Source organism: Taudactylus pleione, unplaced genomic scaffold, assembly GCF_031769625.1.
Source record: "Taudactylus pleione unplaced genomic scaffold, aTauple2 ptg000296l, whole genome shotgun sequence".
NCBI lineage: Eukaryota > Metazoa > Chordata > Amphibia > Anura > Myobatrachidae > Taudactylus > Taudactylus pleione.
The window spans coordinates 9,432,857-9,447,600 of record NW_028284698.1 but is presented as its reverse complement, the minus strand read 5'-3'; the positions used below and the strand labels follow the sequence as shown (position 1 = coordinate 9,447,600).

Genomic DNA, 14,744 nt, shown 5'->3' with positions numbered 1-14,744 from the left:
CCCGCCCCCTCATTGCTGGCACAGGGCGCCATGACGCGCTCTTATGGCTCTGGTTTTAAGTGTAGTTGCAATAAAAATAAGTATGATTCCACTTTGCTGGTACTTGCATGGAACCATTCCCAGAGCATGTGTAGTGTAAAGGTCCTATACGGCAATTCAAAAAAAGTAGACGCTGAGTCCATAATGCTAATTCCAACGTTTCAGTGTCTTTTTAGTAAGACTTTCCTCAACCCATCTTATATAGAGAAAAATCTCACCTACACGTCATACTCCCAAAATGCCATGTCGCTCTAGTGACAATATCAGAATGTGTCCCACTATATTGGTGGTGGTTGTAGCATTATAGATTCTACTTTTACTTCTTTGGAATTGTTGTATGTGACCTGTGAGTGCTGTGTATACACACTATATCAGTGGTTCTCAAACGTTTTTGAATCATGGTGCCCTAGAGTATTAGCATACTTTCCATGGCACCCCTAGGCCAAAAATTTCTTATTGAGAAACACTGCAAAAATGATTAAATAAAATATATTATGTTTATGTGGTGGTAGACATGGTTGCACTTCTCTTTGTCCATATATTTTATTATCGGCTAACGCCAAAACTGTTTTTTTCATATCACATTGACCAAAAATTATTCGATGTGGTATGGGACCACCAACCTGTGCCAGCCCTGCAAGTGTCCTGTGGTACCCAGTTTGGGAACCACTGCACTGTGTGTGTGTGTGTTTATATATGTATATATATATATATATATATATATATATATATAATCAGAAAACCCAGCACTCACCATGCTTAAACACTCACAATGATGTATAAATAAATAAATAATGGGGGTATGGTTCATGGATTGATCAATGCATTTAAGCCCGCAGTCCACATCACGGGACCCCACTTTCTGCAGGTCCTACACTATCCGTCACACTGATGGAAACCTGGTAGCTGCTATCACATAGTTTAGACTGAAAAATGTTTAAACATGGTGAGTGCTGGGTTTTCTGATTATATTTATTTAAGCAATGTGGTCACAGGCCACTTGCACCCCAGTCCTGGGAATGGCGAGTGCAGGTCTGCACCCCAAATCTAGGGGTGGCGAGTGCAGTGGATTTCTGACTATATATATACCGCAAGTAGGGAGGCACTCAATGAGACTTCACATCAAAGAAATAAATCACAGCAATACTTTGCTCTCCTTGTCAACGTTTCAGTGTCACCACTTTTATCAAGACGTATCAAGAGAGATATATATATAAATATATATATATATATATATATATATATGTCAGTGGTGCAGTGTCTAGGTACTGAGGTCCACACACCTTGCTCAGGCTTAAATGAAACAAAATGGTGGTTTACTGTTGTCAGCACCAAATAAACAGAAAATAACTAAAGCCTAGCCCTCATGTCAGGCTCTACGCTCTACCTCAATTCTTGAACCCTAAAAATAAAGGGCAGCTACTCTGCAAAGGTAACATAGTCTTAGTCTTGCCTGCTTCTTGCAGGTATGAACATTGGGCTCCTGGCCTGCAGCTTGGCTGCCACTACTTCGTAAAAGTCTCACACAGTCTTGTGATCCTCCTTGCCTCTTACAAGTATGGACACTGGCCTTTACTGCCTCAGCCCCACCTGGGCTTTATACATAGGGCAGCCGTAAGGTGTGTCTGGTGGGGCACTCTGGGACATATATATGTGTATGTATAGTCCAGTCCATCCGTTGTGTATACAAATGTATGTATCAGGTAGTCCACTCTGCACTGTGCATACATACCAGCAATGGGACCCGGCCTTTGTCACCCCGGAAGATTGAAGACTGCCGACGCCATCATTTTTTGGATCACATCGCAGGAAAGTGTACATGAATTGCTACTTAATAAAGCTACATATCGCATTGACTTGATGCGATATATAGTGAAAGGTAACAATTCATAAGGGCATATTCAATTGAGCGTGAGGTTTAGCGAGGAAAAAACCTTGCGCCCAATTTTGGATTACCGCGAGTAAGCAAGCTCCCGATACCCGCGATATCCAATTAAAAAAAAGTGGTTGTGGAGTTTTCAGAGCTGAAAACCCTACGCTGCGAGAAAAAAAAAAAAATCTACACTTACCTTCCCGGGGGTCTCCGTGTCTCCCGGTGGCCTCCCCTCCATCTTCTCACTGGAGAGGGGGCTGCTAGGAGTCCTGGGAGGCTCGAGGGGCTGGTGGGAGGAGTGAAGGCTGCTGGGAGATGTAGTTATCCAAGCGCCCATTATGGAGGCACATAGACACTGGGAGGACACACACACCGGGGGGGGGTGATCACACATACACAACACTCATACACACACTCACTCATACACACTTACAAACACTCACACACACTGACATTCTCAGCCTGCTGCAGAAGACTCGGCGTCCGATGCTGGATGCAGAAGACAGCGCTGCAGAAGATAAGTACTTAAGAACTAATTAACCTAAACTTTCAATTGCTTAATTAGTCCTCAGGGGGTGTGCAGCCAGGGTCCCAGAGCACGTCCCGCTGGTTTATCCTAAAATTAATGATTTTAGAAAAACTCACACTTGCTCTGGAGGTGCGAGAATGAAAAGTTCCTTGGCGCTCAAAAAATAAATAAATCAGCACCTAATTGAATAGCAAAAATCCCGCAACTGCAGGAAAAACCTCGTATGTGCAGGATTTTTGCTTCTCGCCCCCAATTGAATATGCCCCATAGCTGCAGAACTACATGAATAGACCCCTTTATTACACTCTCTGGGGCAGGGCCGGATTAAGGTCTGTGGGGGCCCCTATTAAATGTGACAAACTGGGGGTATGCGCAATGGGGACCCCAGTAGTGTCAGTGCCCACAGTGGTAGTGCCCCATATGCAGAGCCCACAGTAGTGGTGCCCTTTATGCAGTGCACCCAGGAGTGGTGCCATTATGCAGTGCCCCCTATGCAATACTCCCATTAGTAGTGCCTCCTGTAGTAATGCCCCCTGTGGTTGTGTCCCCAATAGTAATGCCCCCTGTATAACTACCCCCAGTAGTAATACCCCTGTAGTTGTGCCCACAAATAGTAATGCCTCCCAGTAGTCATGCCCCCTGTGTGCCCAATAGTAATGCCCTAGTAGTAATGCCCCCTGTATAAATACCCTCAGTAGTAATACCCCTGTAGTTGTGCCCCCTGTAGTAGTGCCCCGCCTTCAAGTAGTAAAGCCCCTAAGAGTAGAGGCCCCCAATATTAATGCCCCCTGAGTAATGCCCCCAATAGTAATGCCCCCCAGAGTAATGCCCCCAGTAGTAATGTTCCCCCCCTGAGTAATGCCCCCAGTAGTAATCCCCCAAAGTAATGCCCCCAGTAGAAAAGTCAATTGCACTTAAAAAAAAAAAGTCAATACTTACCTCAAGCCCTGCTCCCGCTGCCATCCACGTCCATTCCGCCAGTCTACTCCACTGCACTATGGGAGACACGTCATGACGTGTCTCCCATAGTGCACTGCGTGAGCTGGAAGCCGGAGCTCACGAATGAGCTCCAGTCTCCGGCTGACACTGCGGGGAGGGAGATGGGCGCCCGCTGGTTACAATCAGCGGGTGTCTGGCAAATAATGCCTCCCTGCGGCGCGGAGGTTAGGTTGGCCTGGGGGAGGCGGAACTGGTTCCGTCTCCTCCGGTTCACATTAACCCCGATGGGTGTGGGGGCTCTTCAGGTGTGGGGGCCCAGGGACGATTGCCCCTGTCGCCCTTAACCCCCCCCCCCCCCACCCCCTTAATCCGGCCCTGCTCTGGGGTATGTTCACTAAAGGCTGATTTTAATCGATTTTGATAGATTTTGATCAATTTGAAATTAATCAACATCAATGTTGTGTTTTTGGGGTTAAATCACATATTTAATAATACTTAAAAACTAAATAAAAAATTGTCTGTTAGTAAATGTGCGATTTAGCCCCAGCATCGATACTGATCAATTTTGATTGATTTTAAATCAATCAATATCCATTAAAATCGACCTTTAGCAAATATACAGTAGTACTCTGTGTTTGAAGATTGTTATTACATTGACTGGAATGCATTTAAACGTGTGCTTTCCTGCTATATTGCAACCAGAAGATTTTAAATGAAGTTAGATTTCCGTCACCTCTGGTCAAGTATTCACATCCTTTTGCAGGTAGCAAATGCTCTAGTCAAAGCAAGAAAACAGGGAAATACTTTCCGCTCATAATCTCATCCTCCAAATTTAAAGAAAAGTCTTGATATTTACCATTTCTCCTTGGCTTATTTTTTCAAGCTGCGAATTACTGTACAAGTTATAATTCTACCAAGTGTCATGGACTACCATGGCAACCACAGTCAAATGGCACACAATGTAGTGAGCAAACAGCTTTTGTAATTTCCCTCTGAGCTGAAATTTGTCCCCACAATTCTCCCTACTCTGCCATCACATGACATGTGACAGGTGTATGAGACTGGTGTATATTTACTAAGCAGTGTTAGGAAAAGTGATAAGGTGCCAGCCAATCAGCTCCCAACTGTCATTTTTCAAACACAGCCTGTGAGATGGCAGTTAGGAGCTGATTGGCTGGCACCTTATCACTTTTCACTCTTCACTTCTCCTAACACTGCTTAGTAAATAGACCCCTCAGTCTTTGTGAGACTGTGTCTGTGTAGCTTTATCGCAGACATACTTTATTTTCCTCCAGATGGATTTTGAAAGGAGATAGATACAGCAGAAATCCCACATCGAAGTTTTGTTTTATTTAAATAGCAAACTGCCTGTTTTTACTTAACTATCACTAAGTGGTCCCATGGGCCTAATCTGCACTTTGTAAGAAATGCCAATGGTCAACCCAGCACCGAAAGTTGAGAACTTGGCCAAACACCATACATTTACCCATAAAATTAGGGGGATTTGGCAAAACTAATCAAGGCATGTCACAAATAGCACATGCACTGTTCTTTTGCTTGTTTGTCAATGACCACTATAATATTTTTGTAAGTACAAACAATGAAATAAATGACTGCGTGTATTACCTTAAAGTTCTCTTCAGTTAACCCTTCATTGGTTTTTGAATTTCTGATCATTGCTGCAACATATCGTTTCACCAGATTTCTGATAACTTCCTGCAATGGGGAAAAACATTTTGAAAGGTCAGAAATTTGAGAGTATATCGGAGTAATTTAGTGTTGCTGCCCTTGGCTATGACACATCTTTGCTGTATGCATTGATTACAATTAAATTGTGAGAACATTTCTATGTTATATCCAAGGGACATTGAAATAAACAATTATTGCTGCTGATTATATACAATAAAGACTTGGAATTCACAGATATAGAGATCAAACAATGTACTTATTAACGTTAACGGAAAGCTCTGCCCATGCCAATATAATAAAGTTACATATAGGAGTAAAACCCCTTCAACAGTCCAAATTTGATGTTAGGCAATACCGTGATCTGACCATTTCACTTTAGCAATAATATACTCTTCCATGCATCCTTCTCATTTATTCAGGACATCCAAAATTTCTGTTCAAAGGTAAAATCCAAACACTTGTAATCCCAAATGCCCTCGCTTATGTACAAACTGCTATACATTTTAACTGTAGACATATACTATGCCTATCTTGTACAGCAGAATCATTTAGGGGTCTATTCATCATCGGGGTCCGGACCTCACCGTGGGGGATGCTTATCACCAGAGCAATTCAGCATCGCTCCGGGGCGGGGACAGGCCCAGCGATCGTTTACACTTATACCAACCTCCTCCGTGTCCAGCTTCTGCATATGTGTGACCTGAGATCACACATGCGCAGAGCCGCTGGTCACGCAGTGAGGAGGCAGCGGAGGAATCCGCTCGGATCCCTCTTTGCATCCCTGAAATTCCTTCCCATAGGAAGGGACGGGGCTCCAACAACAAGCCCCATCTGAAGACAAGATGGCATTTGTTTTTGCAGGCAAACTGCTGTTTGCAGAATATCGGACCCCTGATGATGAACGGCGCGTTACCTAAAAAACTAGCGTTTCTGCATGTGTAACTGACCATTAAGTGATGATGGATAGACCAACAACATTTTCAGAGCCTTTTTTTTTCTCTATTGCTACCAGTATGCCTGCCTAATATGTCCCCTACTCTTTCGGTAAATCAATGTCATTCGTATCTAGCAAGATCTGCGGAGAAATCAGAGGAAAGTAATTTGTACTAAAGTACAGATGGAGCAAGTTTGTAACAGATATTTCGTAAACCTTTTACTGTATTGGCCTTTCAACCAATAAGATTCCAGCTATTGTTTATCTAGGTTCTAGTACATTCTATAAAATGATAGAATCTAGTACATTCTATAAAATGATAGAATCATTACTGTAGTTGCTGCAGGCAACAACTCCACTTGTACTCTTTAGTAGGTTTGATAAATCTCCACCAAGATCTGATAGAAAAATGTGTCTGTTGTTAGTAGATGGGGCAATTTATCACCTACCTCTAACTCACCACACTCACATGTGCTTGTATGTGAGTAGATGGAGCTAATGTACATGATTTAACGCAAATACTTAGGCGTCAGGACCTGATTACTGTGAGGCAGCTGTAGAGTATAACACGTGCATGTTTTTGCATTGTGCAGGTTCCATAGCTGAATGCAGAAATTGCAGTAAAAAAGTGACGCTACCTGGAGTCACTCCAAAATGACAATGATATATAGCAAATGCTTATAAAAAATGCAATCTCAACTATAATCAACACAAATGAGAGATTTCTATCGTAATTGCACACCTAAGTTCTACCATACAGCCAAGGTAGTCACCTTGGGAAAATGCTAAACAAACAAAAAAAAAGTAACGACGCAAGGTGTGTATAAACTTAAAAACTATACCATGTAACGAACATTTATAGAACCGTGTGAATTTTCTAAATATAAATGTAAGAATACAAATATAAAAAATATATCTTAAAAACAAAAATGCATAAGTATACATGTTGTAGACATAGCTTTGCATAAGTGGATTAGGTGTTAAAAAGAAAAAAAAAAACACTTTTATGTGGAATAGTTCAGTCCATCAGACAGATCGCTTTAAATTGTTAGGCTCGGTCACTGAAGAAATGTCACTTAAGGGCCTATTTATTAACATTATTTTTACTAAAATAGAGTGAAAATGGGTGTTTTCGGGGGGATTGCGGGGAAGGGGGTTTGCGGTAGCTGCGTCAGCACATATGCAGACACATTCTCCCTGTATTTTTTCCGATAAATACAGGTAGAAGTGTGCAGAAGGGATTTGCAGGGACAGAGCTTTATCGCAAGATCTGTCCCTGCAAGAGATTTTTGATAAATTCCTGTGATATTTCCTAAATTCACAATGCGAATTTAGTCAGCAATATCACACTACAATCACATTTTAAATGTGGATTGTAGTAAATAGCGCAAATATATTTATTGGTGCCACTAGAAATATGCAGGGGATGGAAGAAGCAGTCTCAGCAGAGTATGGATATTCTGCAGCCTGGGCAGTCCCTTGCTAGCAGGATTATCCCACGATTGATTGCAGTCAGCAAAAATTGGACTTTTGAATATTCCGGTCTGTGACGTGAAAGTACCGTCAGTGGAGAATGATGGTAATTCCAATGTAGTAGGGAGTTTCTCTGTCTACAGACAGTTTTCACATCCTCTGAGGAGCTGTTAGTAGATAGAGAAATGCATTAGCTTTTCAAACCAGCCCCTATTGTGAGGTCCCATGCGACTCTGCTTGAGCCAAGCGTCTTTTTAGAGCATTTCTTCACCCGAAAAAGCATCTTACTTACCTGGATATCCCAATGATTAATTTGATATACAACACTTGTATATCTGTGTGCGATGAAGTATGAATCTGTATACGAAGTGCTATCATGCAGAGGCTGTGGATTTTTTCCATGACAAGTTCTGTTGTGCTTAATTTACAGACTCAGTCACACACAGATATTCAAATTAATCAGCGCAGTCTCCTGCGACTAAGAGGCATTTTCGGGCGAAAAAGACACTTGGCACAAGCAGAATTTTACCGGACCTGGCACCTCACTAATGCCAGACGTCTCGAGCCACATGGCATCTTGAGTTAGGTGTATGAGGACACATCTGTATGTGTCTCTAATATTATTCCTACCCACCCGTCATATGTCGCTACAACTATTGCATATCTAGATGGCGATAAGAATAAAAACATTTATTGCTTGGATAAAGCATTTTTTTTTATATCTTTAAAGGTCTTTATTAAATATTTTATTTTCTATAATATTTATCAATCGATTAATTTTGTTACATTTATATCTTATAGAATCATTATATGATCAATGTACTGTATAGTTGTCACAGCGGCGTTCACTTACCAGGTCCGGCGGTGCCGGTCAGTAGCTGGGCAAAGGGCAGTCCCCGACTCCAACTGCTGAAGTCCCCAGCTTCCTGTCCCCAGCAGCAGTGGATCCCCACGGCCTTGGCTCCCATAGGGGCTGCGTGCACCACTCAAAAGGAAATTTAAAAGGGCAGGTGCGCCCAAGATGATATCATTGTGGGCGGTGGGATTGAAGTATCAGTATACAAGGAGGTTCTGGGACACTTCCCTTTTGGCAGAGTATAGGCTCCCAAACCATACTCCAGCGTTCACAGTGACTACTACTGCTCGTTCCTGACCCTGACTTGTGACCTGATTCCATCTCCTCCCTGGCACTGCTTTGTATTCCGGTTTAGACCTTGGATATCCTCTGTGACCTGTTTTCGTCTGCTCGTTACCGTTACCTGTTACAGTCTTGTCCGTTTGGTTCTGACCCGATTTGTTGACTACGAGTTCGTCTGCATTGCATTCCACTCTATCCAGAGAACACCAGCACCTGTACAAGGGAACCAAGTCTAAGGACCGCGACCTGCTCGTTGGACACAACTAAGTCTAAACCTCTTTGCGGGGGTCCCTGGTGAACACTGCCGGCACGTTAGACTCTGTGCCTTAGTACTGGGTTCCCCCTCCCAGTACCGTCTTTTCAGCTATATACAGTACATAACACTGACATGCTTTTGACCAAAATTTGTGTTGGTACTGTGGACACTCGGGCCTGCCATGGATTTTCTTGACACCCTGATTGGCTACTCCGACACTGACTATTTGACCTTAGGAACTCTAGGCCTGATTCAGCAAGAAACGCAAGTGTGCGCACGCATGCACCCAGCCGCTGTGAGAATATGCTAATGAATGTATACGCGCGGCAATCACAGCAGAAAAAGCAGATGCCCAGCACTATATAATACCACCCACTTCCCTTTACTGGCGACCTCTATACCTGGCAAGACAGCGGATACATTGCTAACATTGAGAACCATCGGACCCATACACACAATTAGTGATGGACTTGACCCTCCCACAGTCTTTGCTACATCTCCTGCATGCAGTGAGAGCACAGGCTGCATAGGGTCTCACAATGCCTAATTTATGTACGCCTCTGCAATGGCGTTGAAACGCACTGAACGCCTACGTTCGCACGGCCACATCATGTAACCACCCACAAACGGTGCTTCCTGTCAATCACTGGGTGGTGGGTCTGCATGCTGTCTGCGATCGCATTCTCCTTCGCAGTGCCTAGTTCACGCACTGCGTCTTATACGCATGTGCAGGTTGCAAACATCGCCCGGGTGCGTGAGTGCGCACACTCGCATTCCTTGCTGAATCAGGCCCTCTGTCACCAATTTAAGGGCAGCTACTAAATACTAGACTCAGCAGAGAGGGGCAAGCTACCTTGAATATTTGGCTGCAGGGGTTTTGCAATGGATACGAAGTGGGAAGACATGGGTCCTAGACAGTCACTTCAAAACAAAATATAAATATTCATGTTTTGTGTCACTGCAAGTATAAAATTAATTTAGTGGAACTGCTCAATAAGCTCATAAAGCTGCTAACTCACTGACACTATCTCAACGGAATCGTTGTGAGTTAGGTCCGGCGGTTCAAATCCAGATGCCGGAAGACCGGCACTAGAAGATCCGACAAGGTAAGTATTTCTACTATTCCTAACCCTCTCCCCCCCTAACCCTAATTTAAGGGTGACTAACCCTAATCTCCCCCCATAAGTGCCTAAACCAAACCCCCTCTCCCCGCACCCTAAACCTAACCCTCCCGGGTGGTGCCTATCACTAACCTCCCCCCTGGGGGTGCCAACCCTAACCCCTCCTTCTCCTAGCCTGACCCTAACCCTCCCAGGGGGGTGCTTAACCCTAAGTCCCCCCTAGGAGCCCGTAACCTAACACTCGCGCCCACCCCCCCGTGACTGTCCGCACCCACAGCCCGGCCTACCTTCGGTCGGTATGCCGAGCTTAGGGATAGTGAAAGGTGTCCGGATTTTGATGCCTATAATTTTTTTTTTTTTAAGTATTGTTTTTATTGAGCAAATTACAATAAAATAGAACAGACAAATATTCAAACATAGATTACAGCACAAAATATGCATATGGAATATAAGCTGTAACTATATATAACAATAATATAGTAATTACTTTTTTTAATTATAAAACAAAATATAGATGCAAGAAAAATATCTCACAGCAACGGTGTGGCAAACCGTCAAAAAGTAGTAGAGAAAAAAAAGAAGAGAAAAAACCTATAAAAAAAACAAAAGTAGATAAAAGGAGATAAGGGTGGGTGGACTCTAAACGGGAAGGCATTCCTTCAATTTAGATGCAAAAGAGGAAAAAAAAAGGGTTAAATATTGAATGGAGAGGGAATATTTTGGTGTGTCAACCAAGGGCCCCACACCTTATCAAAAGATTTTGATGAGTTATGTAATGTAGCAGTCATATATTCCATCTTGTAGATGTACCAAACTGTGATAGTATTACCAGCATAGGAGAAGGATCAGGGTTTTTCCAATCCGCTGCTATCTGGCAGGTCATAGCGGACACTGTGTCGGAATAACTTATTCTGATATCGTGATAGGGAGGGCAGATATAAGGGGAGAAGAAAATGCTGAGGATCAGAGGGAATATTGGTCTCAAAGAGGCACGAGAGAAGATCAACAACCTCCTGCCATATACTAGTGAGTTTGGGACAAGTCCACCAGATGTGCAAAAAAGTGCCCTCGTCACTACAGTTCCTCCAGCACCTATCCGAAACATCGGGAAACATTACGTGCAGGCGCAAAGGCACATAATACCATCGATACAGCAATTTATAGATATTTTCCTTAATTTTGACGCAGATAGAACTGGCAGCGGCGTTGTCCCAAATTTCCATCCAATCCTCAGCATCTATAGGGTGCCCCAGATCACGCTCCCACGCCAATTCATGAGAGTCCCGATCAGGACTGACCTCCTCCCCCAATAAAGAATAAATAGTAGAGATAAGACCCCTAGTGGAAGGACGTCTCCAACATATAGACTCAAAACAGGTCAAAGGTCTACTAATCAAAATTGAACTAATTTTAGAATGGAAGTGTCTAATTTGTAAAAAGCAAAAAAAATCATTGGACGGAATTGCTACTCTATCTTGAATTTCAGAAAATTGTGGAAAATTATTATCTATGTCATTTAAACAGTAAATATCACCCAATGACCAAGCAGTAAAGGATGATTTGTGTAAGCCTGGAGGGAAAATGGGATTGTGGAGTAATCGTATCAAAGGGGATGGGCTTGGAGCTAACTTAAACCGTCTGTTAACCAAGTCCCAAATTGCTAAAGAACGGGAAATTACAGGGTGGGAAGAAACTAACCGGGGGTGATGAATCCTAGATAGCCATAACAGGGAAGATACAGTGGTCAGTCCCAACTCCTCGGCTTCGATAGCAACCCAGACCATACTTGCATTAAAGTTACACCACTGAGCACAGTGAGAGAGCTGCGCAGCATAATAATATTTTTTAAAATCAGGAATGCCCAACCCTCCTCCTCTGGAGGGACGCTGAAGCAGCTTTAATCTGATCCGCGGGCGTTTCCAGTTCCATATGAAATATGAAGTCTGATACTGAAGGAATTTGAAAACGTAGGGGGGAATATAAATCGGGAAGGTCTGAAATAAATACAAGAGTCGGGGGAGAACGCTCATCTTAACAGAATGAATTCTGCCTATCCAAGAGATAAAATAACTGGACCAGTCATGCAAATCAGACTTAATACTATCTAGCAGGCGAGGAAAGTTTGCCTGAAATAGCTGATGATAGTGATGGGTTAAGAAAACACCAAGGTATTTGATCTTCTTTTTATGCCAGGTACAAGGGAGAATGGCTTCAAGGGTTTGTTTTAGGGTAGCAGGGATATAGAAATTGAGAACTTCAGTCTTGGAAACATTAATTTTATAACCCGAGTGTTGAGAATATAAATTTATTTCCTCTAGAAGTGAATTTAGGGATTGGGCAGGGTCAGTGAGAGAAACTAAGACATCATCGGCATATAATGAAATTTTAAATTCAGAGGGGCCTGTGGATATTCCAGAAATAGAGCTATTACAACGGATCCTTGCAGCCAATGGTTCCATAACAAGTGCAAATATTAAGGGAGAGAGGGGGCAACCCTGCCGAGTACCGTTAGTGATCCCAAAACTAGAAGAGTAAACACCATTAACCGAGACCCGTGCCGTGGGGGAACGATAGAGCGCCGAGACACCATCTAAATATTTGCCCGAGAAGCCCATTTTGTCTAGGACAGCAAATATAAAGGGCCAAGAAATGCGGTCGAAAGCCTTCTCCGCGTCTAGAGCTAAAATCAAGGAGGGGAGTTTCCTCTTATGAATAGAGTGTATCAAATCGATAGCCCATCTAGTGTTATCTGATGCCTGACGTCCAGGTATAAAACCAACCTGATCCGGATGTATCAAATAAGATAGCAAAGGAGCTAACCGCATCACTAAAAGATTTTAGCATAAATTTTCAGGTCAACGTTCTGTAATGAAATCGGCCTATAGTTAATACATTGAGTAGGATCACGATCCGGTTTGGGGATCACCACGATATCGGCCGGGGTCGTATCAGGAGCAAAAGAAGCGCCCTCTAAAACATCATTAAATAAAGATGTAAGATGTGGGGCAAGTTCCTTTGCAAATAGCTTATAATATTGGGCTGTAAACCCATCGGGTCCAGGGGCGGCAGAGGAACGCATTGATCTAATGGCAGCTACTGTCTCTTCATCTGAAATACGGTCATTAAGAATATTTAATTGGGATTCTGAAAGACTAGGCAGGGAGGTAGAGGACAAATATGAGCGTACCCCCTCGGCTCCAGCAGAAGTGGGAAGAGGAGAATCTAATAAATTATAAAGGGAGCTATAAAAGGTCCGAAATTCCTCAGCCATAACTTCGGGATCATAGGTAAGAGAATCAGAAGATGGGGAGTGCAGTTTGTCTATCGCACTCAATGCCTGCCTGGGACGCAATTTATTGGCTAATAGTGAATCAATTTTGTCAGCTTTATCATAAAAGCGTTGACGAAGTTTTTGCAAGATAAGCGCAGCGCGTCGAGACAGAAGGGCATTAAGCTGACCTCGTAGTTTCTCTATTTGGGTTAGCACAGAGGCGCTAGGGGATGTCTTATGTTGAATCAAAAGTACTGAGATTTGTGACTCAAGGGAATTAATTTCTTGTGCAGACGCTTTCCTGACCACTGAGGTTTTAGAGATAAGAAAACCACGTATAGTAGCCTTATGGGCTTCCCAAAGGATACTGGGAGTAATATCAGGAGAGGTATTCTCTTCAAAGTAGCGGGTCACTGGCAATTTTATTTCTAGCAAAGCGGAGGGATGTTGTAAGAGGGAGTCATCAAGGCGCCAATTATACTTCCTACGAGGAGAACGATATACATCTAAGAGAATATAGACACCTGCATGGTCTGTCCATGTAAAGGGGGAAATACCGGCTTCCGTAACAAGGGAGGTAATAGAGGAGGAAATATGGATCATATCGATCCTGGAATAATGTTGATGTGGAGCTGAAAAATGTGTATAGTCCTTGGCATGGGGATGTTTAAGATGCCAGGTATCACAAAGGCCATAATGTTTAAGGGAGGCCAGTAGAGTGCGAGAAGCTCTAGGAAGAGACATCCCGGGGGAATTTGCAGGGGGATTAGATCTATCCAACAAGGGATCAAGAATGGTATTAAAATCCCCAGCCCTAATAATATGGCCCTGTGCCACTCTACTAATACGCCGAAACAGTGAGTCGAAAAATTGGGGCTGGTCTTGGTTAGGAGTGTAAACTGACACCAGAGTGAAAATCTCAGTATGGAGGGAACCAATCACTATAAGGAATCGACCCTCTGGATCTATCACAGTTTTTATATGGACAAAAGGGACATTACATCGAATTAAAATAGCCACCCCACGTTTTTTGCAGTTCGCTGAAGCAAAGAAGGTCTGGGCAAAAAATCCTACCTCGAAGCTGGGAATGCAGGCCCGTAACATGCATCTCTTGTAAGAATACAATATCGGCTTTCTCTCTCCTACAAGCCCCCAAGAAAACAGTGCGCTTCCTGGGAGAGTTAAGACCGTTCACATTAATAGATATTAATTTAAAAGACATGGAAAAAGATGTAAAGAGATGCTACACACATAACACATAGAGGTAGTATATCAGAAATTCGGCCCAAATAGAGCCAACCTTGAGGACAGAAAAAAGGGGGAAAAAAATAAAAATAAATAAATAAATAAAAATAGGAGAGAGATACAGGAGAGAGCCACGGGGGGAAAAAAACATAGAAAAGCCACAGAAAAAAAATAACAAGAAGAAAAGAGAGAAACAGAGAACCCATTTGGGTAGAAACCCTGGTAAATTGGGTCCCA

At 43.0% G+C, this 14,744-nt stretch overlaps 1 protein-coding gene across 1 annotated transcript in view; it reads right to left on the bottom strand.

The window, feature by feature from the left end:
- The window catches only part of TRPC5 (transient receptor potential cation channel subfamily C member 5), a 276,431-nt gene that overhangs the window by 4,580 nt on the left and 257,107 nt on the right, over window positions 1-14,744 (bottom strand). Inside the window, exon 9 of the mRNA XM_088482912.1 lies at window positions 5,007-5,096. Coding sequence (XP_088339038.1) covers window positions 5,007-5,096 — 90 coding nt within the window. The remainder of the gene's footprint in view (window positions 1-5,006; window positions 5,097-14,744) is intronic.